Genomic DNA, 16024 nt, shown 5'->3' with positions numbered 1-16024 from the left:
CTTTTTTAGATTAGTTGCTGCATTCATAACACAAGGTTTGGTTCAAGATATATTTCTAAAAATAACTGCAGCTATAGGGTCAGGACGTGTTTTTTATTCTGCGAGGATGCATTGAATTCGGCATTAAACGGAAGTTGCGATTAGTCTTTTCTTCTCTATTGTGATGTATATCTGAGTTAAACGGTCTTTTGAACAAGAGAAAATGTGGGGCGGGCTGGTTGTGGTGTGCTATTGCTGTGATGTCATGTGAGTGACAGGTTGCCCCGCCCACACTCCAGTAAACACGTCGAAGAGAAGAGAAGAGATCTTTATTAATCAAAGAATCCTGAAAAAAGTGCATCACGATTTCCATCAAAATATGAAGCAGCACCACTGTTTTAAACTTTGGTAATAATGAATGTTACTTGAGCAGCAAATCAGCATATTATAATGAATGAGAAATAAAAGCAGGCACAGAAGAACATGTTGGGTAAAACATCCACAGCTCTGAAATCTACTGAATCCAGTTGTGAGCGATGTCTTAGTAACGGCATGAATGCATTATGGACTCTCTTTTTATTTCATGTCTAGAGAATCAAAAGCATTAGTGACAAAAGCACTGGCTCTCTTCTTTCATTTTTTCACTAATCAAACCGATTGCGGCTCTGAACATGTCAAAGCGTACGGGTCAAGCTAAGTAACTGCCAATAGATGTAAATGACCGTGGAACATGGAGGTAGTGGTATTTCTTTTGTGTAGGCTAATGATGTGCGTTTGAGACTTTATGAATGAAAGGAGACTGATGTTTACAAATCAACACTTACTCAGAAAGATTTTACAGACCCAGAGTCAGCACTGCTTAAATCACTGTTATTATAAAGAAAACCATGGAGTGATTCATTTTGTGGTCATGCATAAATGAAGTGACGTGATGTGAAGGCCATATGGTAACCCATACTCGGAATTTGTCCTCTGCATTTAACCCATCCAAGTTAGTGCACACACATTAGGAGTAGGCTATTGAACACACACACACACACACACACACACACACACACACACACACACACACACACACACACACACACACACACACACACACACACACACACACACACACACACACACAGCGAGCAGCCATTTTTCAGTTCAGATGCAAATCTGACTCTCCAACCATTAGCCCACGACTGCCCCAATACTAGTGCTAAATAAATTATAGTGAATTCCATCAGTTTAAACAGAATGATAATAAATTCATTACTCTTATAAAGAAATGTCACAGTCACATTTCACTCCAAATCAAAAGCAAAAAATAAGAACATAAATTTGTAGGGATGCACGATACCCTATATCGATATAGGTACCCTATCGATGCCACCATATCGACCGGTATGTTCATTTTTTACTTAAAAGTTATCGGCCCAGTAAGAAATTTCAATTTTATTTATTTCCTTCAGGCTCTCAAAAATTATCTACATTTTTTTCTTTTTTTTTTCGGCCAATATATCGGTTATCGGAATTGAAATATAAAAAAGATCTGTTATCGGTGCATCCCCAAAATTTTGCATAAAGAATATGCCTGTTTTTTGCATTGTGACATTATTCACATCACAATTAAGCACATTTTGCTTATTACAAATGCTCATTACTTTAGTTCTGTCATGATCACTATCGTCAAATACGATTGACAATTAGCACACAGTTAGGATTGGCGGTATGGTTCTGCATGGATAAGAGCAGCAATAACCCCCTCTAGAGTACACAGAACAGAACCAACATGTCTTTTAAGAAAACAATAAAACATAGATTACAGTTGTGAAAGTACTACCTATTTTATTTTCGCATGTTTTGTTTTAAATTGTTTTGAATTGCATGTTGAATAGATGTTGCTTTTTGCATAACTGCATAATTTGTACTTCAAATGTGTGTCATGGTAGCTAATAAATCGTATAGTTTTTATAGATCTTATTAATGTATTGATTAATTGATTTTTGTATTTTTGTAGTGTGATTTCAGTGGACCCCAGGAAGACTAGCGACCACCATAGTGGGAGCTAATGGGGATCCAAATAAAACAAGAAAATATGACCGTATTGCAGATATCATTCATTCAAGATTTTTATACGCAACATAATTATATGCAACATAACTGAGCTGGGGAGGAAGGAGGGTAATGAGCTCCTGAATCCTCACTGAGGAGAGGAGGAGCTGGGGAGGGAGAAGATTATTATTCTGATAATTATAATAAAATATTAGAAATCAACCTGGGAAGATTATTTATGAAACATGAGCAGAACGAACCCATAAAAAAAAAAAAATAATATTATTTATCAAATAATAATAATGATAAATAATGATAATTGATAATAAAGAATGATCATTATGTATATATATATATACATACATACACACATTTTTAATTTATAAATGATTGATAGATTATTAATTATTTCATAATTGATATAAATATAAAGATGCACAAGTGGTCCACAATTAGGATTAATTTTCTTAACATAAAATACAATTTATTGTCTTTGCTTTTGATTTTCAGGTGAAATATGACCCAAACCGTTTTCGTGAGATTTACCCAGAGAGTAAGTAACCTAATTCTGAGGTTTCCTGATGGATAATGTAACCTTGAAGCAACAACTTGAAGTAACACTCATATAAAAACACCCAGGGGAGGCCTGTCTAACAAACTCAATTCTAGTCCAGGGCATTTTGGGATCTTCCTAGTCTTACTTTCTAAAAATAGAGTGAAGCGTATAATGGTCACAGAGCTCTATCTGGATTTCTGCTATCAGAGGAGAGTTTGGGCTCTTTCGGCAGCTTAGTGAAACTAAAGAGGTGATGTTGGGTGGATAGCGAGTTCAGCTTGACCTGCTTTCATACGCATTAATGATACATCGCCTTTACACTTTATTTTCATCTTTCCTTTCTACTAAAGCAGAACATATCTGGTGATGTTACACCCCAGAAGATGTGTACACACATGCACTGACTGGAATGATTACGAGACACAGAGCAACAGAGGCTTTCAGGTGCCCGCTCAGAAACATGCGGAGGATGACTGCAGCTTATTCTGAAGATGTGTTGCATATTTTCATTTGGGTTTTTGGATTATGGATACCAGAAGAAGGCGACAGCGATGTTCTTCAGGCCAAAACTGACAATGAAGACAGTTTATGGATTGTTGCTATCTGATGCTGCAGGGATGACATATTTTATAGACCAAATGCAAATGAGTTTGCATTTCACACTTCCGGTTCCATCGTCCTGAACTCAATGGGGTTTTTGAATTGGTTTTTGGTTAAAGTCTACGAAAATACTGTCCTATAGGTTTTGATTTACATTGATTATATTTGATTTAATGGCATTGCATCATGAGATTTGGGGGTTGGTAGACATTTCACAGCCTTTACTGCAATATTTCATATAGTATGATGAGACAAATCAAACGTGTTTTACAATTGTAGGTGCCACAGGATTTGCTATTGTTTAGCGGTGGTGAATACGGGTTGGCCGAGGACAAATATTCAGCGCTTGAAGGGTTGAGTTTCATTTAATCTCGCTCTGGTTTGAATCGTTTTGAATGGCTCTCTAGTTTTTCATCATGAGAGATGAATAAAATAATTTGTTTTATTAGCCCGTGACGTACTGTAGTTCTTAGGGCAGCCTTGTGATGAATGTTCCTGAAGGGGTTTTTTGATCCTAAGTGCCGCCGGTACTTTGGTTCAAAGCGGGACAGAATGAACTTGTGGAGGAAAGTCACCGTTCTCCACAGCTGTCATCTCTGGAAGACCTCTCAGGAAAGCTCTTCATTTCATTTTTATAATCATTTTTGTCAGTTCACAATTTCACTGCCTGCCTAAAATAAAAACATACATTTTAAAAATGAGAAGTTAAATGTTGAATGCACTATTGTTTTATAGTCATTAAATACAGTATTTAATGCAATTACATCAGAAGTAACTAAATTAAATAGAGTAACTTACTTTACGTTTTCAATGGAAAAGTATACATTATTAATTAAATACTTAATGAATTACACCCAACACTGGTTACAGAATACATTTTTGTTAGTATACTCATTGTTAGTTTGTGTTAGATCAATATTTCTTCTTTTTATTCTGTCTCCTCTTCTGTTGTCCAACTGTGCTTTATAGACACTGAAAATGACAAGTGATAATATCGGCTGGCAAAACTCTTTCGTGCGTCTCTAAGACTTGGATGATTTAAAAGAAATAGATTGAGAGAGATAAATGGAGAGAAAAGCGAGTACATATGAGATGGTTACTGCGAGATAGAGCTGCTATATGAGACTAAAGAGCATCACGCAGAGCTTGCCATCTCCTAGACTTGCTTGGCTCAGTGTTTTTTAACTTCTTTTAATGAACAATAGCCTTCCTCAGCTCTGGCCTGTATTTCTCATTCAGTGAAAGCTCCCCCAGAGAGACGTGACTGCTTTGGAGATTATATTTACCTTAAAAGACTGATTCGAGCACGTACTGTAAAATACACTGTGAAGAAGTATATTGTTGAACTCATTTGAACTCTTCTCTTCCCTTTTTTAACTTTTCAAAACATTATTGGCGAAAAAACATTTCAAAGTGAAGGATATGGGAGTAATTCTCAGGAAATGGTGCCATTTGTGTGCTGTAGCCTTGGGTATTGACACAAATTCTACCATTCGATTTTTGAACTACTTTTAATTAAATTCCAATTAGATTAGATATTGATTAATTGGGGTATGTATCAGGTACAGTACATGGGAAATATTATTTGCTAGGGTGTTCTGGGTGGTTGTTATGGTGTTTCTAGGTGGTTGCTAGGGCGTTGCTAAGGTATTCTGGGTGGTTGGTATGGTGTTGCTAAGTGGTTGCTAGGGTATCCTAGCTGGTTGCTAGGGCATTGCTAGGGAGTTGGTAGGGTGTTCTGGGTGGCTGTTATGGTGTTTCTGATTGCTGGGGCGTTGCTAAGGTATTCTGGGTGGTTGGTGTGGTGTTGCTAGGTGGTTGCTAGGGTATCCTAGCTGGTTGCTAGGGCATTGCTAGGGAGTTGGTAGGGTGTTCTGGGTGGTTGCTATGGTGTTGCTAGGTGGTTACTAAGGTATTGTGGATGATTTCTAGGCAGTTGCTAAGGTATTCTTGGTGTTTTCTAGGGTGTTCTGGGTGGTTGCTAGGCAGTTGCTAAGGTTTTTTGGGTGGTTGCTAGGGTATTTGGGTGGATGCCAGGGAGTTTCTAGGTGGTTGGTAGTTGTCACAGGTGGTTACTATAGAGTTTTTATGGAGTACTTAATTTGAACTAAATGCATTTAGTGCGGCACTCATTTGGTGGTGAGATATGGCTTATACATGTGTTTGTATGGTTGCTAGGGTACTTTATATGGTTGCTAGGGCATGCTTAGACTGTCAACTATTCTTTGAATATCATCTGAAAAAAAGCTGAACTCCACGTTTTTACAATTTTCTGGAGCTGAAATATGGCTTGTAAATGTTGTTTTATGGTTGCTAGGGGGCCCTAAGTGGTTCCCAGGGCGTGGCTATGAAGTTTTTAAAATATTTAGTGCCTTTAGTATGGCAAATAGTATAGCCTTTTATTAGAGCTGGGTATAAATTTTACCATTCGATTTTGAACTACTAACTTGTGTTTTAATTAAATTCCCATTCGATTAGATACTGCTTAATCGGGGTATGTGTCCGGTACTGTACATGGAAAATATTCTAAAGGAAAACAATCTCTCTCAACTAATGCTGTTAACTATACAGGAAATCCCAGTTGGTACATTTCTATAATATTAAAGGATACATTTTACTTATTTGTACATTTAAATGACATAAAAGGAAGTTTTTATAATAGTTATAATAACTTTTTAAATGACAATTATGTTTCTACTCGTTCTTTGAAATATAAACATTTAAATGGTGGCTGTCATAAAAACCATAATGTATTTATTCAAACATTAAATATTGAAAACAGGTTAAAATACAATGAATGTGCAATCGTGTATATATTTTGCTAAATGCTCCTCTCTAGTTTTTCTTTCCGAGGATGAAACAGTGATTGACTGATTACATGAGACATGATACAGATCTTCTAATCTTCATTCGTGTTTATTTGGTGCTATAAAAGAGGAAGAGATCTGTCACGCCACATTAAAGAGAGCCAAAACGCTATTTAATGTTTGAGTTTCATAATAAAATTGACAGAATTTGAAAGCTGAGACGTTTCATATCAAAAGTAACAAAGCTTGTTGCGATTAACTTTCTATTAATCAAAGAATCCAGGAAAAAATCACGGTTTCCACAAAAATATGAACTGTTTTCAACATTGATAATAATCAGAAATATTTCTTGAGCAGCAAATTATCATATCAGAATGATTTCTGAAGGATCGTGTGACACTGAAGACTGGAGTAATGATGCTGAAAATTCAGCTTTGATCACAGGAATAAATGGCACTTTATGAAAATAGAAAACCGTTATTTTGAATTATAATAACATTTCACAATATTACTGTTTTAATGCATTTTTGATTAAATAAATGCAGCCTTGGTGAGCAGAGGAGACTTCTTTCAAAAATATAAAGAAATCTGACCGACCCCAAATTATTAACGCACATGTTTACTATTGGAATATTATATATTCAAAGGCACATTGAAAATATCATAAACACCTACATTTGCTAAATAATAATATGAATAGTTGGGTATCTCTTTATGCTGGTTCTGTAATATCTGTTACCTTGAGCCTGAGCTGGTGAAATACTTTTTTTTTTTTACAATAATAAAAATGTCCCTGAGTATTTCTATCACACAGGGAGCGTTTCCAGAGAATAACCCATGGGACTTTGATTGCAATGCTTTCAAAAGCTGCTCCAGCTCATAATAATGTCTTAACTCTTAAGCAGCAGAGCCGCAGTCAGACTGAAGTGTTTGATTAGAGACGATCACTCTGAAAGCGCTTTGATTACATGCACATAATTAACATTTTAAATGCTCTTGCATGCATATATATACATATTTGTGTGCATACATATGTTGAAATGGTTCTTGACAACTGCTACTTCATTAACAGCCAGAGGAAACACAGAGTTGAAATGAAACGCAGTGTATTTTTAAAATTGCAATGAATTCTCCTCAGCGTCAGGTTTCAATAACCACAATATGGCATAATGACTGTCCATTGAAAAAGAAGGAATGTCACCTTTGTGCTAATGCAATCTGAAGTCATGTTTTTCTGTGCTGGTATTAGTATTACATTTCTCATTGTATTTCAGCATGCGCACATCTGCACATGCTCTCTCTCTCTGTAAAGTGGGTCAGGACAGCATCCACAATTGATAGTAATTTTTGTTTTAGAGTGCGAGTGTCTGAAAATGGATGCATGAGTTGTGTTATAAATGAGACCTGCATTTCTATGTATCACTGACTCATTGCATTTTCTCTCTCTCTCCGCAGGTGTTGTGTAGTTTGCATCCCGAGTGTGAATATATTTTTCAGTTGGCAAGAGATGAACAGCGGTGTCTGCGAGAGATCACCGGACCTGGGAACCTCAGCAGCTCCTCAGGTAGAATAACCCCGAGCTCCTGATGGGATGTTGAAGGGGTTCACCGGACATGACAACACTGAGATTACATTGACATCAAGCTAGGACCTTTTCTTATAGGCATCCTGCATCTCAGATTTTTCGCTTCAGAAAAAAGATCCTGTGCGATTCTCAAACTGCACTCTGAATTACCGTCTAAGATCTCAATATGAAGTCAAATATGTCTCAGATGTATTCGAGACTAAATTATACGAGCAAAATTTAGGGTTGGTAATTATCCCCCGGTTTCACAGACTTTGACTAAAATGCTGTTTTAACTGAAAGTAACTTGCACTGATATATCTTACAATATGTGGGAGCCATTGTTTTGTCTCGAAATGCACAGTAATGTGTTTTCTATAAAAGCTACTTAAATGTCCTAATTGAACTAAAGTCTAATCCTGGCTTAATCTAAACCCTGTCTGTGAAACCGGGCTTTAGGCTATTCATGATTTTGAAAGAAGTCACTAAGGCTGCATTTTTTATTTATTTATTAATAATTAGGGTTGGGAATCAAAAACCAATTCCAATATCTGGAATCGGAAACTTTAGGTCAGGAATCAGACACATAAAATTTAGATTCCGCTTATTGATTCATATGTGTGCGCATTTTAATGATGGTTTTAAACCATTCAAGCGCAAGAAGATGTGCACCAAAAGCTGCCTTTCAAATAGTGCCGGAATACCGGATTGTGTTCTCGTACGCGCCTTCTTGCGATGGAACAGACAAATACACAGAAAATGTCAAAATATCCTCGTAAACACAGTCGATTATGTCTTAAAGGGATGGTTCGGAGTAATTTCAGCCTAGGGTCTGTAAGCCACGCTCATGGGGCAGTCGATCAGCGGGGAAGGTTTCTTACGTGTTCCGTCTTTTCTAAGTATTTTGGGTTAAATGCACTACATTTCTCATATGTATTTACTCGTTATTTCATCTGACTCCATAAATGAAAGGTTTTGATAACATCTATGCATCACTAAAAGTGAGCGAATGTTTGACTATTACTTTTAAACTATTAAATGAACAAGGTCAAAATCAGTTTGAATAATCAAATGTAAACTATTTATTATGTCAGGTATCAGGTCAATTGTATAAATAAATTCAAAGATGATCAATACAAAACATGAATAAAGAGAAGAGATGCGAACCCAACCTGAATAAATACATGAGGCTGGAAGTCTCGGTCACTCCCAGCCATCATGGGCCAGTCTGGATACAGAAAGCGCCCCGATTCCTCTGCCGCACTCCATTAAATACCCAAAACCTCTTTCACATGTTAACAATGGGAATTTACATTCAGAGTTGACACCTTTTGAGGGGAGACCATTTGCCTAGAGACAACCTTCCTTTGTGTGCCAGTTTCTCTAAACTTCTCAAAACCTGATTTCCTTTTGTTTAACTTATTTGGAAATGAGACATTTGTACCCCTCACTCTGAGACATTGTAAATGATACTAAACGTAATACTCAATTATAATCATTCACAGTAAACCATATTTATTCGTATGTGAGTTGTGGGTGTCCCTGAGAGAGAATGACATGTAGATAAGGTGAGACTTTCCTCTCAGGGGAAGAGGGGGAAGTCAAACGTTAATTTCCAGCAAGGTCCTTTGTCTCATAGACCAGTCTATCTCTCCAACCAGTTTTTCCAGTCTTACAGGTCCTTTGGACCATGACCTCGAGCCAAACACCCCACCAGAAGTTTTTTTTCCCTTGGTCGAACATTATTTAAGTTAGAGCTTATTTAGAGACATCCGCCGAATGGCTTAGTGCAGGCGCTAACGGATCCGGATGTTGTATCTGGTAAATTACCTCACTAATAATGCCGGAAAGGCACCAAACTTCTTCAGTAATACAAATGGGTTCTGTACTCATAAAATGAGGCATTGTAAAGTTTGTAAGTACATCAGGAGTTTATTTAAATAACACTTGCCTGATGGCGTATGCTAACGCTAACCCGGACGTCGAGGTCACTTCCGTGAATTGGGAAAAGCCTTATTTATTAATAAAAATAAAAATAAATCTTCCTTACCCTAAACTTTTGAATTGTAGTGTATACTATTTACATTTTAGAAATACAATATTATACTATAACAAATATACTCTGTACTATAGCCATAACATATCAATAATGTGTCCTGTCAAGCATTTTAACTTTTTAAAATGACTTTTAATGACTTTATTCTCCATTTAATTTTTTCATTTAAATGACATACAAAAACAGGTCACAAACCCATTAGATGGCATTTAAAATGAATCGCATCTTCAGCATTTTACACTGCCATAAGCGGTCAGTGATGACATTCAGAGACAGAGGTTAATAAGATCACACTCATTGTAATGCAGCGCCTCGCGTTTGCATTTCCCAGCATGTTTTGCAGTGGCTTTGCTGGAAATCCACAGACGTTCTTGTGCCGATCCAACACAGAAAACTGGACCGTAAGAGAGAAGTTCTCGCTGTGATGTGCCACAGAAAGCCTTTCAGAAACATTGTTTTCTTGATGTTTGGTGCTTGAGTGCATGAGTAGTTATAAGGTCATGCTATTTATATATATATGTGTGTGTATATGTGTGTGAAGGTTGCCCACCAGTATGGGACTCTGTTGTGTGTTGGCCCAGAGCTGCTGTGGGTGAGACCGTACACACGCCCTGTCCGGCTGTTTTCTCTCTCTTCAAGAACAACACAGGTACCACACACACACACACACACACACACACACACACACACACACACACACACACACACACACACACACACACACACACACACACACACACACACACACACACACACACACACACACACACACACACACACACACACACACAACATCCACTTTAGGGTTGTGCACAATTCAAAAATGAAAAGTTAAAGATGGTAAAGATGGAAAACGAGATGCATAAATTGTGAATCATTACATTTGCATTTACAGTATATTTATAGAAGTATAGTTAAATAGGAATGAAATACAAAGACATTTATGTACCAATATTACTGGATATATGAAAATGTTAAACATTATTAAAATTTAAAAATGCCCCAATTATGTTATTTTAAATGTTTCTAATTTTGTTTTGGAGTCTCCTACAACAGGTTTACAATCACATGCATCCAGGCTCAAAAAGCACATTTTCTCACAATATCCATTGCAGCATAATCTCTTTTCTCACCAGTAAAAGATTCAGTCTCTCTAAACCCCTCCTTGCCGAGAGCTACTCTGCTCTGATTGGTCAGATTGCTCAGTCTGTTTTGATTGGTCGACCGCTTTTCAGCGTGTCGGAAACCACACGCTCATTACCATATCTGAATTTCAGCTGTGGATCTTCCTCAGCACTTGCAGTGATACGAACGGTAACGATGGCGTCGGTTTTACCGTATTAATTTGAGCCCGAGCACTTGTCCTTTGAAAGTGCAGCACAAGGGATTTTCTTTTGCAGAAAACAGCGTCTTGTCGTCACACAAACCAAACTCTTCCAGTCTCTGCTACAACTACAGTTCATCTACTCTATTCAAGGGTCAAGGTAGACTTTGTTGACGGACAATGAAGACCATAGGTTGGCATCATGAAAGTTTGTTATAAACTTTCATGTAGTTTTGTGCAGGAATTGCGACTGGGACACTGAGAGTGAGACACACTTTGATCTTTGAAACTTTGCAGTCCATTTACTTTCACAAATAGCTGTATTACACACTACATGAAAGGAAATATTTGAAAAAGTATAATAGGGACACTTTAATATCCAACATTTGAGATTTTCAGTATTTTTCAGTATGATTTATCAATACTTGCTATTTTACAGCACAAAATTCAAACATTGGCTTATAAACAGCATTTGAGATGCAAGCTAGAGTTTGAATTTGTATTAATTTCTGTGTATTTAATTAATAACTTTTACATTTAAAGGACCATTTTTATTAGTTAACAAGAATGTTATGGCCAATTCGCTTTGGCAAAAATTAAAATTAATCTTTTAACCCCTTAATACAATACACATATGTGACCCTGGACCACAAAACCGGTCACATGGGTCAATTTTCTGAAATTGAGATGTACACATCATCTGAAAGCTGAAAAAATAAGCTTTCCATTGATGTGTGGTTTGTTATGATGGGAAAATATTTGGCCGAGATACAACTAATGAAAATCTGGAATCTGAGGGTGCAAAAAAATCGAAACATTGAGAAAATCTCCTTTAAAGTTGTGCATTTATGTTCACGATTGTGCTGCATCCACTCACAAAAATATTGTTTTTATATATTTACGGTAGGAAATTTACAAAATATATTAATTTAACATGATCTTTACTTAAAATCCGAATGATTTTTGGCATAAGAAAAATCTATCATTTTTACCCATACAATGTATTGTTGGCTATTGCCACAAATATACCCGTGCGACTCGTGACTGGTTTTGTGGTCCAGGGTCACATATTAGAATAAGTTATTATGCAAATTGATTTATTAGTGCAAGGCATTTATGTAGTACCACAAAATGTGTGTATTAGAGAATGCCAAATAGACTTAGGGGTTTGCTCTTTTGACTCGAGAAACAGAAAATGTTCCTATCTAATGAATTAAAAGAGCTCTGAGTTTGCCCAACCTTGGTTCACACATGCATTTCCATATTAACAGCTTCTGCAAGCAAACCATGAAGCAAACGCGTTGGTTTCACTCTGTGGGCTTTAACAATACACACATCTACCTTGAGAATATAAGCTGAAAACTCAAATGGTAAAATGCACGGCCCCAATTTCAAGGCTTCATAAGCTTGAGAAAGGAAAAAAAAGGCAGGTTTTCATATTTCCCACTGCAATAACGTCTCAAATCTCCACACATCCGCCAGTATAACAAACTAAACCCAGTCTAAACCGGTCAACCAACACTACAGTCAAATCTGAAAGACCACAAATAAAATTGTGCTGCTGCAGTTTCATCTGATGACGAGTAAAGTGTCACTCCGTCGCTAGAAAAGGATTCAGACCTCATTTCACATTCAGCTTTAGCACAAACTAATGACATGCATTGCATCTTGTCTCCAGAGGGAAAAAAAAACTCCTCATGAAATGACATCAAAGTGAATGTATAAGCATATTTAAATGTTTTTTTAAAGCTTGCAGAGATTGCCTTGCTTGCATTGTCATTGACCTTTGACCTCGATTGGTTACTCTAGGTATAGTGAGTCGTAACTGCAGCGCTGGAGGCTGGTCACGGCCGTTCCCTCCATATCATGAGGCCTGCAGTGTTGAGGACGACATCCCAGAGGTCACTGACATGTTCTGCACTTCATACTCACTTGTATTTGATAAGCATTTTCCATTTATTCATACACTTTTCTAGAATTACAGAAGATATCTCAATAAAGTGTCAGATTTGTCTCAGTGTGAACTCAAACATTCTTCATCAAATTCCTCGAAGACCAAAAGATCTGAGCTGCTGTTAACATGAACTTTGAATAGCTCTATACTCTTAATGTAGGTCAACAACATTATACAGTATATACACTATACACACACACACACTCACTGGCCACTTTATTACACCAGTTATATTGCATGTTAACACAAATATATAATCAGCCAATCACATGGCAGCAACTCAATGCATTCAGCCATGTTGACATGATCAAGACGATCTGCTGAAGTTCAAGCTGAGCATCAGAATAAGGAAGAAAGCTGATTTTAGTGACTCTGAATGTGGCATGGTTGTTAGTGCCAGACCGGCTGGTCTGAGTATTTCAGAAACTGCTGATTTACTGGGATTTTCACACACAACCATATCTAGGGTTTACAGAGAATCATCAGAGAGAAACAGAAAAGATCCAGTGAGCGTCAGTTCTGTTGGATTAAAATGACTTGTTGATGTCAGAGATCAGAGGAGAATGACCAGACTGATTCAGCAGATAGAAAGACAACAGTAACTCAAATAACCGTTCTGCAGAAGAGCATCTCCGAACACACAACACATCAAACCTTGAAGCAGAAGAGCATCTCTGAACACACAACACATCAAACCTTGAAGCAGAAGAGCATCTCTGAACACACAACACATCAAACCTTGAAGAAGAAGAGCATCTGAACACACAACACATCCAACCTTGAAGAAGAAGAGCATCTCTGAACACACAACACACCAAACCTTGAAGAAGAAGAGCATCTCTGAACACACAACACATCAAACCTTGAAGAAGAAGAGCATCTGAACACACAACACATCCAACCTTGAAGAAGAAGAGCATCTGAACACACAACACATCCAACCTTGAAGAAGAAGAGCATCTCTGAACACACAACACATCAAACCTTGAAGAAGAAGAGCATCTGAACACACAACACATCCAACCTTGAAGAAGAAGAGCATCTCTGAACACACAACACACCAAACCTTGAAGAAGAAGAGCATCTCTGAACACACAACACATCAAACCTTGAAGAAGAAGAGCATCTCTGAACACACAACACATCAAACCTTGAAGCAGAAGAGCATCTCTGAACACACAACACACCAAACCTTGAAGAAGAAGAGCATCTCTGAACACACAACACTTCAAACCTTGAAGCAGAAGAGCATCTCTGAACACACAACACACCAAACCTTGAAGAAGAAGAGCATCTCTGAACACACAACACTTCAAACCTTGAAGCAGAAGAGCATCTCTGAACACACAACACACCAAACCTTGAAGCTTAAGAGCATCTCTGAACACACAACACACCAAACCTTGAAGAAGAAGAGCATCTCTGAACACACAACACATCAAACCTTGAAGAAGAAGAGCATCTCTGAACACACAACACTTCAAACCTTGAAGAAGAAGAGCATCTCTGAACACACAACACATCAAACCTTGAAGCTTAAGAGCATCTCTGAACACACAACACACCAAACCTTGAAGAAGAAGAGCATCTCTGAACACACAACACATCAAATCTTGAAGAAGAAGAGCATCTCTGAACACACAACACATCAAACCTTGAAGAAGAAGAGCATCTCTGAACACACAACACTTCAAACCTTGAAGAAGAAGAGCATCTCTGAACACACAACACACCAAACCTTGAAGAAGAAGAAGAAGAAGAGCATCTCTGAACACACAACACATCAAACCTTGAAGAAGAAGAGCATCTCTGAACACACAACACTTCAAACCTTGAAGAAGAAGAGCATCTCTGAACACACAACACACCAAACCTTGAAGAAGAAGAAGAAGAAGAGCATCTCTGAACACACAACACTTCAAACCTTGAAGAAGAAGAGCATCTCTGAACACACAACACATCAAATCTTGAAGAAGAAGAGCATCTCTGAACACACAACACATCAAACCTTGAAGAAGAAGAGCATCTCTGAACACACAACACTTCAAACCTTGAAGCTTAAGAGCATCTCTGAACACACAACACATCAAACCTTGAAGAAGAAGAGCATCTCTGAACACACAACACTTCAAACCTTGAAGAAGAAGAGCATCTCTGAACACACAACACATCAAATCTTGAAGAAGAAGAGCATCTCTGAACACACAACACACCAAACCTTGAAGCAGAAGAGCATCTGTGAACACACAACAAATCAAACCTTGAAGAAGAAGAGCTCCAGCAGCAGAAGAAGAAACACACACCGGTGACACTCCTGTCAGATGAGAACAGAAACTGAGGCTACAATTCACACGGCTCAACAAAACTGGACAATAGAAGAAGAAGAACGTTGCCTGGTCTGATGAGTCTCAATTTCTGCTTCAGTGTTCAGATGGTCGGGTCAGAATTTGGCGTAAACAACATGAAAGTATGATCATCCTGCCTTGTGTCAGCAGTTCAGGCTTTGTTCTGCTGGTGTAATGATGGTGGGATACTTTCTTGCACACTTTGGGTCTCTTAGTACCAATTGATCATCGGTTAAACTCCACAGCCGTCCTGAGTAAAGTTGCTGATCATGTCCATCCCTTTATGATAACAGTGTATCATCTTCTGATGGATAACACACATATCATAAAGCTCAAATCATCTCAAACTGGTTTCTTGAACATGACAGTGAGTTCACTAAACTCAAACGGGCTCCAGTCTCCAGATCTCAATCCAATAGAGCAGATTTGGGATGTGGAGGAACGGGAGATTCACATCATGGATGTGCAGCTGATAAATCTCCAGTAACTGTGATGCTCTCGTGACAATATGGACCAAAATCTCTGAGGAATGTTTCCAGTATCTTGAATTGGTGCTGTGAAGAATAAAGACAGTTCTGAAGGCAAAATGGGGTCCAACCCGATACTAGCAAGGTGTACCTAATAATAAAGTTGCCGGTCACACACACACACACACACACACACACACACACACACACACACACACACACACACACACACACACACACACACACACACACACACACACACACACACACACACACACACACACACACACACACACACACAAACACGCACACACGCACACATTTATTACAAA

General features: G+C 37.9%; 1 protein-coding gene across 2 annotated transcripts in view; it reads left to right on the top strand.

The window, feature by feature from the left end:
• The window catches only part of ghrhrl (growth hormone releasing hormone receptor, like), a 37874-nt gene that overhangs the window by 3309 nt on the left and 18541 nt on the right, over nt 1–16024 (top strand). For both annotated transcript variants that reach the window (XM_079587569.1, XM_079587568.1), the window contains exons 2-4: nt 7438–7546; nt 10144–10251; nt 12736–12827. In XM_079587569.1, coding sequence (XP_079443695.1) covers nt 7438–7546; nt 10144–10251; nt 12736–12827 — 309 coding nt within the window. The remainder of the gene's footprint in view (nt 1–7437; nt 7547–10143; nt 10252–12735; nt 12828–16024) is intronic.

Source organism: Phoxinus phoxinus, assembly GCF_949152265.1.
Source record: "Phoxinus phoxinus genome assembly, chromosome: 18".
Lineage (NCBI taxonomy): Eukaryota > Metazoa > Chordata > Actinopteri > Cypriniformes > Leuciscidae > Phoxinus > Phoxinus phoxinus.
Note: the sequence above shows the minus strand (reverse complement) of the source record. Positions and strands in the feature narration are given on the sequence as shown.